This window comes from Anas platyrhynchos, chromosome 19 (genome assembly GCF_047663525.1).
Source record: "Anas platyrhynchos isolate ZD024472 breed Pekin duck chromosome 19, IASCAAS_PekinDuck_T2T, whole genome shotgun sequence".
Lineage (NCBI taxonomy): Eukaryota > Metazoa > Chordata > Aves > Anseriformes > Anatidae > Anas > Anas platyrhynchos.
This window is the reverse complement of record NC_092605.1, coordinates 8,451,097-8,470,099: the sequence shown is the minus strand read 5'-3', so window position 1 is coordinate 8,470,099 and position 19,003 is coordinate 8,451,097. Positions and strand designations below refer to the sequence as shown.

Sequence of the window (19,003 nt, the reverse complement as noted above, 5' to 3'; positions counted from 1 at the left end):
ATAAAACAATCCCTAACGAAATTAAGGGTTGGCAATCAAAGACGGGCTGCCCAGAGTTCCCCTGCTGCATTTCCCCCCCCCCCCCTCTTTTATTGCTCTCCTTAAGGAAAAAAAACCCTGGCATAGCTCTGGGGCGATGCAGCCATGAGGACAGGGCAGGGGCTGGGGGCTGCCCGCTCCCCTCGCCGCCTCTCCCAGCCCTGGGGATTCTCCTCCCCCTGTGAAGGATTCCTGGCCAGGTGACAAAGCTGGGGATGTCCTGGCTTGGTGGCGAGGCTGGGGGCCAGGAGATGCCACCTCTGCCCCACGCACGGTGTGGGGCGGCGCGGGGAGGAGGCAGGATTGGAGCGGGCGAAGCGCAGCGGCGTGGCGCAGAGGAGGAGGTGACCTTTGTGAAGCAATCCTCCTCGCCTGCTGCTATTTCTCCAGCCTTCCCCGCAGCTCCTCCTGCTGAGCCCGGCCTGGGTACGTGCTGGCAGCTCCGCTCCACGGCTCCCCGGAGCCCCCCGTGAGCATCCAGGTGCCCGCAGCCCCCGCCTGTGCGCTGGGCTTCCAGGGCGGCCGAGCCCCTCCGCGCCCCCAGGAACCTCTCCAACCTCTTTCGGTGGGGGCGAGGGCACGGAAAGGGCTCGGAGTGGGCAGGATTCAGCGTCCCCCCATGCAGGGTCCCATTTTCCCCCAGGGGAGGTGGCGGAGAGCAAGGCTGGAGTGCCACAACGGCCGCTTCCCCAGAGCATCCTCATCGGCACCCCGGCCTCTCCGTGCGCACCCGCTGCCTCCGGGCACCCCATCTCCATGGGATCTCTCATTCCCGTAGGCACCCCTGCCCCTGCGGACACCCCAGCCCTGCAGGCACCCCTCTGCCACCTCTGGTCCCACGCTGTGTTATGGCACCAGTGGCTTGTCACCCCCCAGCCATCACCACGGGCATCATTTTAAAACCAGGTTCCTGCACCTGCCCCGGTTGATCCCAGACTCTGATTCCTGCTTTTTTTTTTTTTTTTCATCCATTCATCACCAGCAGAGCCAGCACGGATGTCACCTGGTGCCCACATGGGGAAGCAGCAGGCAGTGTCACCATCCCGGGGGGACAGCGGCACCGCTGGGTGTCACACACGGCCACGCACCTGCTGGGTGGCACCGGGACCTCGGCGTGTGTGCGGGATGACACGCAGAGGAGAGAAAATACAGCAGCAGAGCGCGGTGTAACTGCAGCTCCCAGCACAGCCCCAGGCAGTGACAGCAGCTCCGTCACCCTCCTGCTCCATTTGTCCCCCCCCAAAAAAAAACAACACATTCTCTTTATTCTGTTCCCCTCCCAAATTTAAAGCAAACCCATGTACCCCATCCACGCACCGTTGTGTCTGGCCTCCTGATACCCTTTACCAAGAAAACAATGAAAAGAGGGAAAATATTTGTAGTTACTTATTGGAATGTCAAAAAAATAAAAAATAAAAAAAAAAGAGAAAGTGAATGATCTGCACTATTGATTAGAAAAACGTCCCTAAAAGAAATCAGTCCCTGGGCTGTGCTGCTCAGACCCAAAAGCACTCTGATGGGACAGGGCCCTGGGTTTAGGGTCTTTCAGGGTCTCTTCGGACCACCAGCCTCAAAACTGATGGAACAAACAGCACCTGGGGTGGTCTGAAGGGTTCCCTTAAAGCAAATGTACTCGTCAATTTTATTTTATTTTATTTTATTTTATTTTATTTTATTTTATTTTATTTTATTTTATTTTATTTTATTTTATTTTATTTTATTTTATTTTATTTAAAGGATTCATAATAAACACCGGTAATTCTTGGAGGCTGGTGTGTGATAAAGCTCCCGGAGCTGCTGTGGAGGGACCTGACCCCACTGCTGTCCCCTCGGGGCAGGGCAGGGGAAAACCCCCAAAACACGGGGACTGAGGTCCAGCGATACAAATTACAGCTTAATTGCAATTAATTGATGTAGGGCATGAAGAGAGAGGGGCTGCTGCAGGTGCGTGGGGATGGAAATCCTGCAACTGTGAACAGGCTGCGGGGTTTGGGCGCCCTCACAGTGCTCTGGGATGCGCGGGGATGGTGCCTTGGTCTGCTTTGGCCCCAAAAACCAGGTGGTGAAGCTGTCTGGGATGGGTCCCTCCAGGCTCCTGGTGCTTGGGGCCACCGTGGGGCCAGCTCCTGTTTGTGGGGCCGTGAGGTTTCCCTGTGCGCCCTCACTCCCCCCGGCCTTGGGGGAATGGGAAGGGGCTCTCCAGGAGGAGAAGGAGGAGGAAGAGGAGAAGGAGAAGGAGAAAGAAGAGGAGAATGAGGAGGAGGAGGAGGAGGATGATGATGATGAGGAGGAGGAGGAGGAAGCCGCCTGCCCCCTGCAAGCCCCCAGCTCTGCTGTGCCTGTGAGCAGAGCAACCTGGCTGTGAATTACCCCGCGGGATTTTCCTCCCCCCGGCGCTGTGCCTGCCTCCCTCGGCTGCCAAAGGCCCGGGAATTAATCTCGGCCCGTTGCTGACAGCGTTTACATTGGGCGCAGCTCAGATAAACCAGATCAGAGCAGGAGCCGGGCGAGGAAGGAAGGGCCGAGCTCCTGCTTTGTGTCAGCCCCACCAAGGCGGCTGCGCCCCGGCCCCGCGGCGTCGCTCCGGCACCCAGCGGCCCCAGCCGGGCGGCTCCGAACCCCCCCCCGGGGGCTGTGGGTGGCCGTGGGGAGGTTTGGAGACGGGGGTGCTCCTGGGCTTTAATTCTCCAAAGGCACTGGAGAATAAGAAGGGGGATTTGGAGCACATGGGGTTGGGCTTTGCAGACCCCACAGGCAGCAGGGACAGGCTGGGAGCACACCCCGTGCCACGGCTCAGCCACCCAATTCCCCTCTCCCTCCGTTCCCCAACCCATAAAACCCCACCAGGGCCAATGGTGTGGTTCCCAAAACCCCTGCTCCCTGGGGTAAGGGTTTTCTCCTGGAAAACATCATCCCAGGGCGGTGATGCTGGGTTTTGGGATTTCCCAGGCATGGGGCAGCAGGAGGAGGGCGCAGCCCCGGCACCCAGGTGCCCACGGCAGCCCCCAGCACACCCCCAGCCTCAGCCTCCCGCGGTGCCTCTGCTCTCCCTTGGGTTTGGGTTTGGGTTTGGGTCACGGCGCGCTCGTCACGGCCACCCCCAGTGACGGGCCCTGGGGGTAAATATTAGTGCGAAGTGAAGGGCTGTGTAAATATTTCCGCTCGGCAAGGTAATGATGAAGCTCCCAGCTCCTTTTCAACCAGGCTCTGGAAAAAAACAGCCCCGTTTTGGTGGTTTCCCGTCAGCCCCAGCTCTGGCTGGTCTCAGTGTGGTGTGCGGAGCTCCTGGAGCCTCGTGGCCCCACCGAAATCCCCCCCCCGGAGCCGCCCGGTCCTTTCGCTCCTGGTTTCCACGCCGCCCTGATCCCCTCCTTCTTCCATCTCGGACCTCTCCGAGACCCCCAGCCTCAGACCCAGACCCTAAACTGGGAGCGCTCCCCTTGGAGCTGCTTGTGGCTGGGCACCGGGGCTCTGGCACCCCCACGGGATGAGCTTTTCCCCCCCTGGAAGCCCGCTCTGGTGCCGAGGAACTTTTTTGGGCACTATCAGAGAGGAGCACAAGAGGGATGGGAAGGGGGTCTCCTGGGCACCTCCACCAGCCCTAGGTAGAAGTGGGGTGAAGGACAAATTTCACCCCTCTGCTGCTTATTTCTGGTCACAAGGCTCCACCGCTGGTCCCCCAGCGTGCACGCAGCCACGGGGCAGCCCCCCAGCAGGAAAGAAACCAGGATGAGCCAGAGGGTTTTTGATCGATTTATCCACTGAAGATACAAGTTTCAGTTTAATAACACCATTCTGTCTGGTTACAAACATACTAAAAACCTACAAAAAAGGAAAAAAAAAAAAAACAACAAAAAAACAGTTACATCCATCATACACTAGACGGCATGTATAAAACCAGCACGGAAGCGCCGAGAAACACGTACATGAAGAGCATCCGCAGCAGCATCGGTAACGGTACAGACACAGAGCTACATCAGAGCGCGCCGGCTCACGTCTGTGGGTCACTGGGGGACGGCTTCGGACAAACTAACATTAGAGACAACTTCAGCTATGGAGAATAGTTGGCGGCGCAGCCCGCTGAAGGGCTCAGAGCCAGGCGGGCAGCTTTATCCCTCCCGAAGCCGGCCCGCGGGGCGGTGGCGGCGTCCCCGTCCTCGCCTGCCCTCCTGGTGCCGCCGCAAGTGGCCCTGAGCTGTCCTCGCACAGGCACCAGCACACCAGGGCTGAGCTCTGGTGGCCAAATTCTGGTCCCCCCTGGAGTCTCCGGGGAGGTGCCCCGGGGAGCGAAGGGTCCCAGCCCCCCCGAAGCACGAGGGTAGGGACGCGGCCGGGCTCCCCAAGGGGCTCCCCGGCCCGGCAGGGAGGTGATGGAGGGGGCTCAAGGTCCTCGGGGGCTCCTTGCCTCTGGTGGTGGATTCGGAGTCTCTCTCTCTAGGTGTGGGTGTGAATGAGACGCAGCGATGGGTGCACAAGCCGTGGTGGTGAGGGGATGGGGTGGATGGGGTCTGTGTCCCACCCCCAACCCAATGCTCCCGCTGGCCTCGGGCACGGAGCGCCAAACGCGGTGCCAAATTAGGGGGGAGTTGGGTGCCCCCAAAGGGAGCCAAGAGGAGATGTCTGGGGCCAGATCCTGCCCTGGGGATGCCAAATCCCACCCTGGGGATGCCAAATCCCACCCCTCCAGCTCAGCATTCCCCCCACTGGTGGGGGCACAAACCTTTCCCACCGGCTCACGGCTCCAAGCCCAGCGCTGAGGCTAAGCCAGCGGCACCGAGCCGCTGTACGAGTGAGGGGCCACATCCTGCCCTGGTGCCAGGGGGGGCAGCTCTGAGCATGGCAGGCTCACGGGGGGCACGGGAGCACCCGGGAGGCGAGGTGCCACGCTTCCCAGAGCGCAGGACAGCCACCAGCTGCCAGCTGGCTGTGACACCGAGCAGCTGCGCACGCGTGCGCACGTGTGCGCGCTGGAGAGCCAAGCCCTGCCCTCCCCTTTCCGCTCTTCCCCACCGCATTTTTCATCCCTCTGTCACTCGGGAATGATATTTTTTCCTTTTTCTGTTCATTTTCATCTCTCCCCAGATGACAATTTTCCCGATTTAAGCCATGGCTGCTTTGCTGAGGGCGGCAGAGCGGGGGCGTTCGCTTTATCTCTGTTTCTTCCCCGAGCGAGCTCTGCCCTGGCCACCTTCCCCACTTCGTTTTTACTTCCTACAGAGCTGGTAAAAATAAACATGTTTTGTTTGCATATATTTGAGTGGCTCGCAATTTGGCTGATGGGGTGGATCCTCGAGGGACAGCAGCTGCACGCATCTGGATTTGGTTTAGAAAAGTATGTCTGGAAAATAAACAAGCCCGACACACACATGCGTGCACACATGCAGCCATGGGCCGGTTTTTCTAGGCATGGAGGGGGAAAAAAAAGAATAAACTAAACAGAGGAGGGGAAAAATAAGAAACCAAACAATGTCCCAAGGTCCTGCAGCTCTGGGGGTGGTGTCTGAAGAGCAGGGGGCACCAGTGGGGATGGGGCTCAAACCCCAAGCCCACCTAACTTCATCCCTAACCGGGGCTGGCCACACCAAAGGACAGTTGTCCAAGTCCTTGGGGACAGTGCTGTCCCCAGCCTGAGCCACCCCAGGGGTCCCAAAGTCTCACCAGAAGCTGGGGAGGGACACGAGGGTCCCTGCAGGCACCTGGTCCATGGCCTTGAGGTGGGGGGACCTGACTGCTGCTGGCTGCCACCCTGAAGTCTGGGCACTCAGGTGGGCCAGAAGTGAACACGGGGACTTGGTGGCCGCCCCACGGTCACCTCCCCTCAAACCACATCCAGCTGGAGCCGAGGGAGAGGGGCCCTGGGCACTCAGCAGAGCATCCCCAACCCTAAGCCCAGCCACGGAGCAGACGCCCCCATTTCTTTCTAGCTGGAGCAATTTCCTCTGATTTCCGCAGGGCCACGGCTGAGCTGAGTTTTGGTTGAGGGAAGAGCGAGCAGAGGGAAAGGTTTCCACCCAAAAATAAAATCTCTGCCTGGAGAACATTAACCTCAAAAGGTTAACACGTGAACTTTTGTCTAAGGATGAAACATCCCCACACGGGCTGCTGGCCACAGAGCACGGCGAGTACTGAACTCGGCGAAAACACGCCTGGCCGGCCCCGAGGATCTGGCAGAGGTCGGTGCAACTGCACTTGCGAGAGCCTGGTGATGCAGACAAGAAAACTCGCAGTCCCAATCCAAGCCATCGCTCTCTGCTTTGGGCTGGAGCAAAGCCAATGACCCACCAGGTCTTTTCCCATCTGCAGGGGTCTGATCCCGACAGCGGCCAGCTGTGAGCGCAGCTGATGGTTGGAAGGTGCCTCTAAAGCAGCTGCTCGGATGCTCAGAGCTGAGCCAGAAGGAGCTGGCACCTCGAGGCTGTGCAGGTTGGTGGGCTGAAATTTCGGGGTGCTGACTACCAGGGACCCTGCTCCAGGGGCAGTGCCCCTCCTTGCCCCGTGCCCACCTTCCTAAGGCTTCCTAAGCCTCCAGGGCTGGTGTTTGCCCCTCTGTGCGGGCTCCCACCTCCCCAAAGCAAAACCCTGGTACAGACAGAGAAAGGAAGAAGGAAAAACCCTAAGACATCTGTAGGGGCAGGCACACGGGGCTGGCAGGCACAGGAGCCCCAGGGACCTCTCCAGATTACATCCAGCTTCTTAAGGGAAAGGCCAGGCCACGTCACTGTCCAGGCAGCAAAACACCCCAAAAAACACAAGCAAAAAGGATTCCCTGCGGGTGTTTAAAAGAAGAAAGGGGCCAGCTGTGGGCGGGCAGAGCAGGAATTCCTGTCTGCTCACCCACACAGGCTCAGATGGGGGACACAGGTGACGGTGTAAGGGACATTTGGGAAGTACCAGGTGGCAAGGATGCCAAAGCTTCCTAGCTAAATCCGAGGCTCCATCCCTGAACCCCCACCAGCCGGCCCCCAGGCACCCTATAAAGCTAACACGTGTGTGCAGGAGGTAACGGGGCCGCCCCATGGGGAGCCCTCTGCCGGGACAGGTGGGAGCTCTGCTGGGCCCACGAGGTCCTCCTGCACGGACAGATTCCTACCAGGCACTTTATCTGGAGGAGCCCAGCCTCACCAAGAGGGCAGGAATATTCTTTCCATAAAAGTTTTGATTTTATCAGGGCAGGGACCTCCCTTCGCCCCCAGGAACCCCTCCTGCTGCAGCCAGCTTCATCTTCCCCCTCCCTCAGTTCCCAAATTTCCCTCCTCGCCCTGGCTCCACGTCCCTGCCCGACAGCCAGGCGTACACACACAAGCTACCAGGGCTGTGGGCAGCAGCCAAGGCACAACACGTGCCAAATGAACCCATCCTCACGCACATCCCTGCCACCAGCACCGTCCCCACAGGACCCGCAGGGAGGCGAGCGGGCTCACGCGCCCACCCGGAGGCACCCCATCCATCCCTTTTCTCTCTCCTAACGGGGCCAAGTGGCACATGCATCCGTCCCCTTGCTCCCTGCAGCTCCAGGATGGTCTGCAACGGGCAGCCAGGAGCTGGGGGCGAGGAGGGCAAGGAGACGCAGAGGGTACGGGGCAACCCCTCGAGGCTGCGGGGAGCGGTGCAGGCAAAGCAAAGCGCGGTGGGCGGGAGGGCAGCCGGTGGTCCCCCCCCCAAAAAAAATAAAAGCAAGGAGCTGGGTTTCCCCGAGGGGCTTTGCATGGAAAGCGAGGGTGGCTGAGGATGGTTTCACCCACCGGTGAGCTGCGTGGTGCTGCCTTTAGGCACAGCTCCCCCGAGGGACGCGGTGGTGAGCGCGGGATTTGGTGATGGACAGGCTGGGATGGGAGGATGGAGCCCACAACCAACGCACCGCCTGCTTCACCCTGACCCCCCCTCTCCCCTCCCACACCCTTCATGGTTCTTTTTGGCTTGTCGTTGTGATTTATTCTTATTTTTTAAACCCTATAGAGATCAAATTATGACTTGGCAGCTCCCGGAGCCGGCCCCACCGGGCTCCCCAGACCGAGCGAAAGATCTTGGAGAAGAGACCAGAGCGGGGTCCTGGCATGAGCGACCCCCTCCCCGCCCCTCACCCGTGCCCGCTGTCCCTCACAGGGTGGCGTTGGGGTACGGTGCCCAGCCCACCTCCTTGTACGCCGCCGTGACGTGGGTGTAGATGAGGGTCCGCATCTTGGTCCAGGCGCCGTGCGCCTCCGGGGTGAAGTCGTTGCCGTACGCCTCGGAGATGACCTCCAGCAGGACACCAGTGAGTTTCTGGGGGGGGGATACGGGGTTGATTAACTCCACAGGCAGTGCAAAATAGTGAAATCATTTTTTTTTCTCCCCCTAAGGAAATTCAGAGCTGTGGGTAAGTTCTGGGAACGCCAGACCCATATGGGATGGGTGCAGGATGTGAGGGCTCACAACACCCCGGGGTAAGGGATGGGGCAGGAACACAGCCTGTGGGGGACAAGGGGCGCTGCTTGTATTCCCAAGCATCCCCCTAATTTCAGCATTTCTCATGCTTTAAGTGCCCCCCACCATGACTGATTTCTAGAAGATCCGACACGGGGATGGACATACAGCCACCACCGTGCTGGAAGGGGTTGCAGGACACCAGCGGGTGGGGAGAGGTCCTTGAAACCCCAAAGCTCCAGCAGCGGCTGCATTTGGGAACGGTGCTCTGCAGGGGACAGCATCTTGGGGGGGGAAAACACAGCCACGTGGGGAGCACCCCACAAACACCCAGCCTCAGATCAAGAGCAAGCAGCACCTCCGTGCCACCGCTCCCTCTCCCCAGGTCCAAAAACATCCCCCAGGATATTTTCGCTCCCATCCCTTACCTTAAAGTAGACGGGCTCCACTTTGTGCTTGAGGGCGTGGGCTTTGCCCACCAGGGCCAGGACGGAGGAGACCTTCTCGGGGTCATTGAGGTTCTCCACCACGGTGTTAATGGCCCCCATGACCCGCTGGGCGTGCTTGCGCAGCTGCAAGCTCCTCTCCATCTCCAGCGTGTCGTCCATGTGCTTGAACTGGCTGAAGTACTGCTTGGCCGAGGGGAAGTTGACAAAAAACCTTCGGAGAGAGGACAGACGCGAAGAGCAGTGAGGAGATGAAGCAGAAAACGGAGAGGTGGAGGCGCTGGGAACGACCCCACCAGGTTTGGGGCAGGCTCCTCGTGGAGCTCTCAGGGAATTTGGGAGGGTAACGCCCTGCTCCCAGACCTCCCCTATTTTCTGAGGGCATCCCAGCTGGATGCTCACCAACGAAGCAGAGGCACAGCTGAGTTCGTTATCACCATATCCACACCTCTATCACCATACCCAGACCAAGATCTTTATCCCCACACCCAGAGGCTCCAGCCCAGCTGTGCCAGACGCCGCATCCACCCCCGGACATCAGAGCACAACGGGGGCTCAGAAAGCGAGACACAAGTGTCCAAAACCCCCCCTTCAGCCTCTCCCTGCCCCAATCCCACTGCTCCCAGTTCCTTTCTGCTCCCCCTTGCCCAGGACGCCCCCAGCCCCAAAGATCTCACCAGAGATCCCCAGCAGGGTCCCTGCCAGGAGCCATCCCCCCACACCACAAGGACACCCCCCAAGCACCCAGCCTGGCCCCTGAGCACCTGGGGACCCCCTTTTCTGTGGGATCAATCAACCCCAATGAAGCACAGCTGGGACAAACGAGGCAGGCAGCTGTCCCCGGGCACCAGGCACCCCTCTCCCCCCCATCCCTACCTCCCCCCGGAGGATCCCCAGCTGGGATCCTTGTCCCCCCCTCGCCACTCCACAGGCAGTGGGAATTTGGGGCCCAGGCTTGTTTGCTGCTTGGTTCCCCTGCTCCCTGCCCGTCCCCGCTCCCTCGGTTCGCCGCCGCTTCCCCGAGGCACCTGGGACTCATCAGGCGGCCCCAAAATAGGCTCCGGAGGTGTGAAGAGTGCACGGCGGAAAGGCTGGGGGAGGAAGGAAGGTGGAAAGGGGGAGACGAGGTGGGAAGGACGGTTGTTCCTCCCTGCTCCCAGGGTTTTCTGCCCTTCCTCCCTCCCAGCATCACACAGCTTCCCCCCTGCCGTGCCCTGTTGTCCCCACAGCCCCCAGCTTTCCGCTCGAGCCAGCACCGAGATCAAGGCTGCCCAGCCCTTCTAGGGCAGAGCTCAGGTTTTGGCTGTCCCTGTTCACGGATTTTCCCCTCCTGCTGCCCAGACATCCACCCACATCCCCCCAAAAGCCCTATTTAGCTGCAGCTCACAGGCACGATGCAAGGACCCAGGGAACGGGCTTGGAAATAATTCTGGCACGAATCGTGCTGTGCCAGCAGGACCCCTGGGACCACAGGGGCTGCGGCATCCCCTGGTAAAAAGAGGGGCCAAAAGGAGCCCCCAGGGGCTGTTTCCTCCCGCAGCACCAGCAGAGGCCCCGACCTTGCCCCCGGCACCTCCCTGCCTCCCCCATGGGCTCCGCTGGCAGCGGGGATGGAGCCAACCCCAAAACCCTGCGAGGAAACGTCTGCGGGGCCAGGCCAAGAGAGGGAGCGAGCCTCTCTTGCTTAATAAACAGAGAAGATTAATTTAACACAAAGGTTAAACATAACCAGAGGGAAGGAGAACAAAAAAGAAAAAAAAAAAAAAGGAAGAAATAAAATATCTCAAACAATTCCGAATTAGAAGAGGTGTTTGTTGTGGTTTTTTTCCCTGTCTACAGAACATTTTTGAGTTCAAACATCTCAGGCTCTGGAATTTTGTTGGCTCGGTGTGTGTGTGTGTGTGTGTGTGTGTGTGTTTGGGGCTTTTTTCTTCGCTGGAGTCATTAAAAATATGACATTTCCCATCGCATATCACGCGAAATTATGATTGATGGAAAGCAGACGCCCAAATCCCGATCTCATTAAATTTCTTTTTAAGCGCTCCCGCTCTGCGCCCGCTAATTTGCTCCCTGGGAGCTCCATCTGGACGGGGCGGACAGGATGTCAGAGCTGCCTTCCTCCCTCCTCTGCCCTTCTAACAACTTTAAGGCCGCAGCCCTTCCCGGCGGCAGAGCCAAAGGAAATCATTAAGGTGCAAACCGCGCCGGCCCCGTGAGCCTGCTTTGCGCTCAGGCGCCGGGTGCTGCCTCGCCTCCTGTTCCCCATCTTCCCCCCTCTGCCCATCCCTGCAGGGCAAAGGGAGCAGGGAGAAAATCTTCAAAGCCGGCTGTTCCCTTCCTTCCCTGTGCTCCGAGCTCCAGCTGGAAGCAGGACACCGGGTGCTTCGTCACCTCGGTGCTTCGTTCACCTGGCAAACCGCGGGGCGAAATCTGGCACCGAGCTCTCCAAACTGCAGGGGGGCTTCAGGCAGAAGCAGGGAGCACTCGGAGACTTTTTGTTGGCTTTTCGTGGTGGTTTCATGCTCAACCTGCAGTCTGTCAGCTTGGTTTTGGGGCTGGGAGGGAGCGAAGGGGCCGGGATGCCCCGATGGAGCCCAAGGAAGGTTTGGGGAGAAGGCAGCGACCCCTGGCACGCATCCTGCCTGCTGTGCCCAGCTCGCAGCCCCACACTGCCTGGCAAACCTGGGGCCGAGGTTAAGGAGAGGACTGGATGTACAAACTACCAGAACCAGCACGGTTTTCCCACCGCCCTTCATTTTCTCACATCCCCTTGGCCCTGGGGCTGTGGGGATGCCCGCACAGCCACATCCCAAAGGGTGCCGTGGTCCCACAGCACCATGAACCAAGGCACCACCGAGCACCCTCCCCTTTTTCTACTTCCTGGGGGTCTGCCATATAAAAAAACCCTCTTCCTCTCGCCTGCCCTCAGTGCCAGGGCACGGCCCCGTTGGTCTCTGTCCTTTCCTCCAGAAAAACATCAATTCAGACAGGCTGTGGTGATTCACGAGCGCGTGATGCCCCATGGGATGGGGACATCCCCACCGGGGGGTCAGGCTTGGCTCTGGGCCCCTTCCCAACAAAATATTTCGGGGATGGATCTCAGGGTGAGCTGCTCTAAACATTTACCACCCGGCAGCCAGAGAGGCACGCCTGGGCACAGCCTGGGCACAGCGCAAATCAGCCTCGGGCAGCAGCTGCACGATCGTCCCTTTAAATTCCATTTTGGGGGCTTCAACATGTGTAATTTGGGGGCTTCAACCTGTTTAATTTGGGGACCTCAACCCTCTTAATTTGGGGTATTCAACCTGTTTAATTTGGGGGCTTCAACCCACTTAATTTGGGGCTTCAACCCATTTAATTTGGGGCTTCAAGACATTTAATTTGGGGGCCTCAACCCATTTAATTTGGGGGATTCAGCCCGTTTAATTTGGGGGCTTCAGCCCTTTTCATCAGCTCAGCCAGCTGAAAGAAGACAGACCGTTTTTTCCACCCTGCAGCCCGATTACTCAAGCTCTTTGGTATTTTCTCCCAATTCTTCGGACGGCGCCAGGCGCTTTTCCATTTCCAAGCCCTTCGCAGGCGGTCGGAGCCCAGGTGTGTCAGCTCAGCCAAGCGGCTGCCGAAAAAAAAAAAATCTGGGGGCCTGGATCTGCCTCCTCTGCCCCTCCTACACCTCTGCTTCGTGCGCGAGACGGGGAGCGGAGACGGAGGGATGGAGAAGGCAAAAAAATTGGAAATGTGGAAAGGCGAAAATGGGCCTGGGGCAGCGACAGGGGGAAGGGAGAATCCCCCCCCCTCCCGGGACACGGCACAGCTCTCGCATTCGGTGTGGGTTTGACTAATGGGAACCATCCCTGGCTTTCATCCCCACGAGCCCGGGGGGATCCATAAAGTTTTGTGGTCCCACATCCGCGACCGCAGAGCGTGTGTGTGGGTGTGGGAGCGGCCGTGCGCGGCCGGCAGGGCATGGGGGGGGCTTTGGTGGCTTCCCAGGCTTCGTCGGGGGCTATGAAGGAGCCGGGACCCCCAGCCCCAGCGGTGCTCAGCCCCTCTCGTGTCGGGCACCCAGCTCTGGGTGGGCACCGGGGGGCTCTGAGCAGATGCCGGAGCTCTGTGCCAGGCTCCCCAGCCACGAGGTCTCCAAATGGGAGAGTTTTCCAGAAAAACCCAAATCCTCGAGCACAGATGGGGAAACTGAGGCACGGCGACGTGCCCAGGGAGGACACAGGTGAGCGTCAGCCCTGGCCTGTTGGCTGTGCTGGCCGGAGCGACCCAACCAAAATAAAACCCCAAATGTGCAGGACTGGGGTCTGGAACCCCACCCAGCCCCGACCCCAAAACCAGCCCCAGCCCCAGCAAGGGTTAAGGCAGCTGCTGCGAAATGGATCCCGGCAGCGTTACCCGCAGAGGGCCCCGAGCTCCCCGAGGAGGAGGAGGAGGAGGAGGATGAGCCTGTGCTTCCTCCGGAGCGAGGCTCCCCCGCCGAGGGAATTGGCAATTAGTGGGATCTGACCGCACAGCGCACATTCCCATGGCCCGGTGGCTGCTCAGCCAGAAATCCCCATTATTCCCCTTCACGTCCCGCTGCACCCCGGCGGCCCCACGGGCTCAGGACCCCGCTGTGCCACTGGAAGGGACCCGTCCGCTGCAGCCACCAGGGCTGGGAGCCCCCCGGGCATGACCCCGTGCCTCAGTTTCCCCAGCTGCCAAGCGAAGGGTGGGAGGAGAGGGGTGGAAACGCTGGGGATGGAGAGGAGGGAGCTGTGCTGGGACCTGCTGCAGGTTCCCGGACCAGAAACTTGTGCTGGGAGAGTTTCAGTCGGGACCGGAGCTCGGCCACGTGGTTCCCAAAGCTGCACCTCGCCATCCTCGTCCCCAACCCTGCTCCGAGCCTGTCCCTGTGCCGTGGGGACACCGAAAGCAAGGAGCTGCCCTGGGCACAGCCCCATGAGGGATTTGGCCACGCACAGCTGCCGGCCAAACCCTGCCCAGCTCTTTCTGGCACTGGCACTGCCATCCCGGCTGCTGCGCGGGGCTGTGCCCATCGGTGAGACAGCAGCAGGGACCCCACACCCCGTTCTCCGCTCTCTTCCACCTCCTCTGCCCCTGCCAAAGCCCACAGGAATGGGAAAAGGGGCATGGAAAAAGGGAATTTGGCATCCCCCAGATCTTTGCCACGTGCAGGCTTCGTGCCAGGCCCTGGGGGTTTGGTTCCCCAGGTTGGTGGGGAAGGCTGTGGGTAACATTTAGGCGCCGAACCCACAAAGTGGCGGATGGAAACCCCCCCTGTGCTCGGGGCACCAGCGCTCAGCCCCCGGAAAACTTTTGGGTGGCTGCTCATAAAAAGTGCGTGCAGGCGAGGGGCTCTCCATGCACAGAACCCCCCTGTGGGGGCACGGGGGGAGGTGACAGCCCCGGCCCCTCTTTGGGGTGCACAGGCCTGGGTGCTGGCAGTGGGAGCCTGCCCGGGGAGAGCCCTTTTGCTGCTCCCCGGTGGGTGCTGGAGGTTTGTGGCTCCAGGGAGCCCCTCTGCTGCCTGCGCCTCTGCCCGTCCTCCTCTCCCCTGTGAAACCAGATAAAGGTTTGGTGCTTGGCACCGCGGGCACTCAGCATCCCTGCAGCCCCACGGGACTCACCTCGGTGCCTTCCCCAGGCACAGCTCCCACCCCAAACAACAGCCAGCCAGGGATAAGAACACCCTCCTGCCCCTATTTCCCCCCACGGAGCCTCTTTCCCTTTTTGCTTTCGGCACAACCCGGGGGCTCACCACTCGCCCATCTCTGTGCCACCCGGCCCCACGCTGCTGGGGGATGCTCCGAGCCATCAGGCGATGCCCCACGCCTTGGGCAATGCCCAGTGCCCTGCTCCTGGTCCTGCTCGGTCCCTGCCACCCCCAGTGCCACTGTCCCCCCCCTGCCTGTGCCCTCCGCACCCCCCTCCCGCAGCCAACTTCGGCGCTCTCCTTCCCGCCGACGCTGCCGCCGGAGGGCCAGATGGTGCCCTCGGAGACACCTGCTTGGGTTTTGTCTTGGCTCCCAACTCGCATTATTTCACCCGCCAGCCTGGTACGTACCAAAGCCATCCGCACGGATCTATTTGGTGGGGGGGGGGGGAGAAGAAAAAAAAAAAAAAACAACACAAAAATCCCACAACAAAACCAACCCAGCCCCGGTGAGCCGAGCCCGCCGCCGCTCTCCCTCCTCCGCGCTCCCCCACCTCCGCGCGCAGGCTAAGGTGACCTTTCCGAGGGAAGCAGCTTCCCACAAAGTCCCCGCAGAGAGGCTCCCCCGCTCCCCCCGCCGCCGCCCCCCGGCTCGAACGTGTTGAAATCAGAGGAGTGCTGTGAAACCGTCCCTGCGCCCAGCCAAGCGCTGCACCGAGCGAGCTCCCCACTCGCTGTCATTCATCGCATGCTTCTATATATTGTTCTGCCTCTTCCTTAGCTATAAAGGGATGCGCCCGGATCCGCTTCTTGCTTATTTTCATTTATTTTTATTTTTTTTTTAAATACCTGATGAGCACGGAGACCCCGACGTCCTCGCAGTTGGCGTACACTCTGCTCCATGTCTCCTGAATCACCTTCTTCTCCGCCTCCGAGATCTCTTCACTTCTTTCCCACCTCTCGATCTCCATTTCTCCCTGGACTTTCTCCATGGGGAGCCGCCGGCACGATCCTCCGGGAAGCCAGGAGAGGAGGCTCGGGGAGATGCGTGTGAGTGTGCGCGGGGATCTCCTGCGAGAAGAGAAGAGGTGTCGGTGGCTGTGGCTGCTTGGCGGCTGTGCCGGCGGTGTGAGCGCTGCCTGCCTGCCTGCCTGGGCGAGCTCAGAGCAGATCCCCGTGGCCAGGAGCCTGCGGTTACAGCCCAGGGCTCCCCGTGCCGCCCATGGCCGCGGCGAGCCTCCGCTCAGCCCGGGAGCGTGCGGCTGACTGCTGGGAAACTGCCCGAAAGTAAAATATTCAAAGGCATTGCAAGACCAGCCTCTTCCCCAATGTGTGAACGTGAGCTCACTTTCTCCCTCTCTCCTCCTCTCTCCCACTCCTCCCTCCTGCTCTCTCTGTCTTTTTTTTTTTTTTGTGAGAGGCAGAGAGGAGGAAGAGGCTCTGGGCAGCATCAGGACGGTGCGCTGGGGAGGTGGGGGGGGGCTGGAAGTTTTTTTATGATTTTTTTTTTTTATCTTGTAAACAGTGCAGAGGAAATTCCAGATCCGAAGCGCGCCGTTAAACTTATCCCAGCAGCTGGCTCAGCTGAGCTCTGCCTCTCCTCTTGCCCCGGCGCTACCTCATTTTGCAAGCGCTCGTGTTTTGGGTGATAAATCCTCGGAGCCACGAGCTGCCTCGCCCGCGGCGCTCCTCTGCCACCCAAGGGAGCCTGTGCCCGTCCCGAGGGACTTGCTGATGGGAAGGGTTTGATTTCCAGGGGCTGAATGGCAAAGGGAGACGGAGTTAAGGCAGTGGGGAAATAAAGGAGGGGGGTTAGTGCTGCTGGCAGGGATGGGGAGTATGGGGACACCTCCGCGCCAGGCTCCCCGCTGCCCCTGAGTGTGCCTTTGGGTTGTTTTTACCCAAATGCCATTTGCAGCTCCCTGCAAATTGGGCACATCAACCCTGCAAATCCGGCACATCAACCCTGCAGGGCAGGGAGAAGGAAACTCCCGAGACTTGTAATAACCACTGGTCCCCCAGAGGGAGATCGGAGACAGGAGAACACAGCCTGCGAGGGAGCCGGGGCTCCTCCACCGCGCTCCTGCACCCCGCTGTGCGCCCTGGCAGAGGAGCAGTGGTCAGACAGACAGACACAAAAACACACAGACAGACACACAGACACACAGGCAGAGGGAGCAGCTCTGGAGGGGCTGGGGCTCTGTTCCTGCAGACCCCCGGAGGCTTTTCGCTCCGTTTCTCCTCCAAACCAGCCTCGGCCACCGCCCCGACACCAGCAGCGAGACCGGCGGCGTCAGCAAATCTCCTGCAGATGGAAAGGGAGCAGGCGGAGGGGGTGCTGCTGCCAGGACCCCGCTGCAGGTCCCCCCCAGGAGGCCAGGACCCCCCGACACCGGCACAGAGCCGAGCCCCCCAGCCTTCATGGCCAGCCCTCACCAAGGGGGCCAGGATGATCCGTGTCACCAGCGACACCACCAAAATCGCTGGGTTGAAGCTCGAGATCCTGCTCCACCCCAGCACCAAGCTGCTGTGCTCAGGAACAGCTCGGATTGGGGCGAATATGAAAGCTCAAACCACCATCCGGGTGGAGAACGGGTGAAAAAACAAGGGCTCTGCTCCTCGGAGCTCTCCTACCTGGTGCTTCCACCAACCCAGTGGCATCAGCCGGAGCTCTGCCTGCTTTCTGGCACCAGGGGTCAAAGCTTTTGGGTTGAGAGGCCCAAAGCTGTATTAGGAATGAGTGAGGAGTCCCCAAGCCCTCCCCAAGAGGGTTCCTGCCCCTCTCTGGGGACGTCACACCCACGGCTCCTTCCCAAGCAGGAAGGTGCCTGCAGGCACAAGAGGGTGGCTGTGCTGCAGCGGGGATGCTCCACGCCAGCTGGCTGCCTACAAACCCCAAACAGATCCCAATCACCCTCAGCTTCTGCTTCTCACCACAGGTGAGAAGTATTAGGGATGAGCACAGCCCCATGCTGTCACCTGGCAGCATCCCCTTTCCATGTTTTCCCCCAAATATTGCTCCCAGGGAGCTCGGGGTTAGCACTGAGTGGGTGTCTGTGCTCCCTCCCCACCTCCTGGGGCTCGGGGACAAGGACAGGGGACTTGGTCCCCATGGAGAAGGCCGATATGGGATCAGCCTGGGTGACCCCATCCTCTGCTTTCACCCCTAAAATGGATGGGGATGGGGATGGGATGGGGATGGGGATGGGATGGGGATGGGATGGGATAGGGATGGGGATGGGATGGGGATGGGATGGGATGGGGATGGGATGGGATGGGATGGGGATGGGGATGGGATGGGGATGGGATGGGGATGGGGATGGGGATGGGATGGGGATGGGGATGGGATGGGGATGGGATGGGATGGGGATGGGATGGATTTCCCAGCCCCCTGCCCCCTGCCCCCCGTGCGCCTTCTCGTGCGTGGTGCGTGGCCGCCTGCCGCCGGCTTCTCCCGCTCCCCTGCCCTCCCACATCGCCTCTCCTCCTCCTCCTCCCCGCGCGCTGGGTGCAATGAGAAATGTACTTGGCTCCCGATCCTAGAGTGGGAGGTGAAGGCAAAAAAACGCGACTTCAGCTCCACGGCGCGTGGGAGGTGGCTGATGGCAGCTCTCCACCCTTGACTCCTTGCTGAGGCTGAGGTGGGAGCCCCACGGCCACACCTGGACACCTCTGAGCGCTCTGGGCTGATCCCACCGTCCCCGTGCGTGGGGACAGCCGTGGCGTTGGGTTGCTGGAGTGAAGCAGGGGGCTCCTGGTGTCCCCGTGAGCAGCGCCGTGCCCTCGGACCCCTCGGACCTTCCCACGGGCAGAGTTTTGGGGCCACGTGCTTGGATTTCCCCGGGGGAGCCCATGGGGAGGGAGCTGCTGGGGCTGCCCGGCTGAGGACCGCTGCTGGAGACCCCCAGGACCCCGACCTGGCCAGAAGAGGAGCAGCCCTGGGATTTGAAGAGAAATGCAGCTGAGTGCAGCACTGTGGCACAGCCCGAGGCATTTAGAAGCAGAGCCCTGGCTCCTGGCAATTTTTCATGTACCCAGGACAGGGCGGAGGGCACAAGGTGCTGCTGCGCTCGTCTCATTTTTGCTCCCATCCCCATGGCAGAGAGGTTGTGCACACACGCAAGGCTGGGTGCTGCTCCTCCACCCTCCCCAGCAGCCTGCTTGCCCCCCGGGGGCTGCGCCCTCACCCCCAAATTCTGGCCGTGCCCCCCCCCCAGCACCGCCGACCCCAAGCCCCCGTTGCCAGAAGGGCACTGCCCTCACCCAGCCGTGAAGTCCTGGCCTGAAAAAGGAAGAAGGAGACTTTAGGAAAGGGCTTTGCAGTGCCTGCTGCAGCCGGGCTCACTGCGAGGGGAGGATTTAGCTTAAAGCCTGTGCAAATGCTCTGCACTTATTGCAGGTTTCCTTCCCCTGGCTTCTCGGATCCCAGGAGACCCACACACAGCCGGAGCTC

At 60.4% G+C, this 19,003-nt stretch overlaps 1 protein-coding gene across 5 annotated transcripts in view; it reads right to left on the bottom strand.

The window, feature by feature from the left end:
• Positions 1 to 3,779: 3,779 nt before the first annotated feature.
• The window catches only part of CYGB (cytoglobin), a 41,139-nt gene continuing 25,915 nt past the window's right edge, over positions 3,780 to 19,003 (bottom strand). Inside the window, exons 1-4 of one of the 5 annotated variants that reach the window (XM_072025548.1) lie at positions 15,899 to 15,917; positions 15,400 to 15,621; positions 8,871 to 9,102; positions 3,780 to 8,301 (exon numbers count right to left, since the gene is read on the bottom strand). In XM_072025548.1, the coding sequence (XP_071881649.1) occupies positions 8,137 to 8,301; positions 8,871 to 9,102; positions 15,400 to 15,542 (540 nt within the window). In that variant the 5' untranslated portion in view covers positions 15,543 to 15,621; positions 15,899 to 15,917 and the 3' untranslated portion in view covers positions 3,780 to 8,136. The other 4 variants (XM_038165282.2, XM_038165283.2, XM_038165284.2 and 1 more) reach the window with 4 other exon arrangements.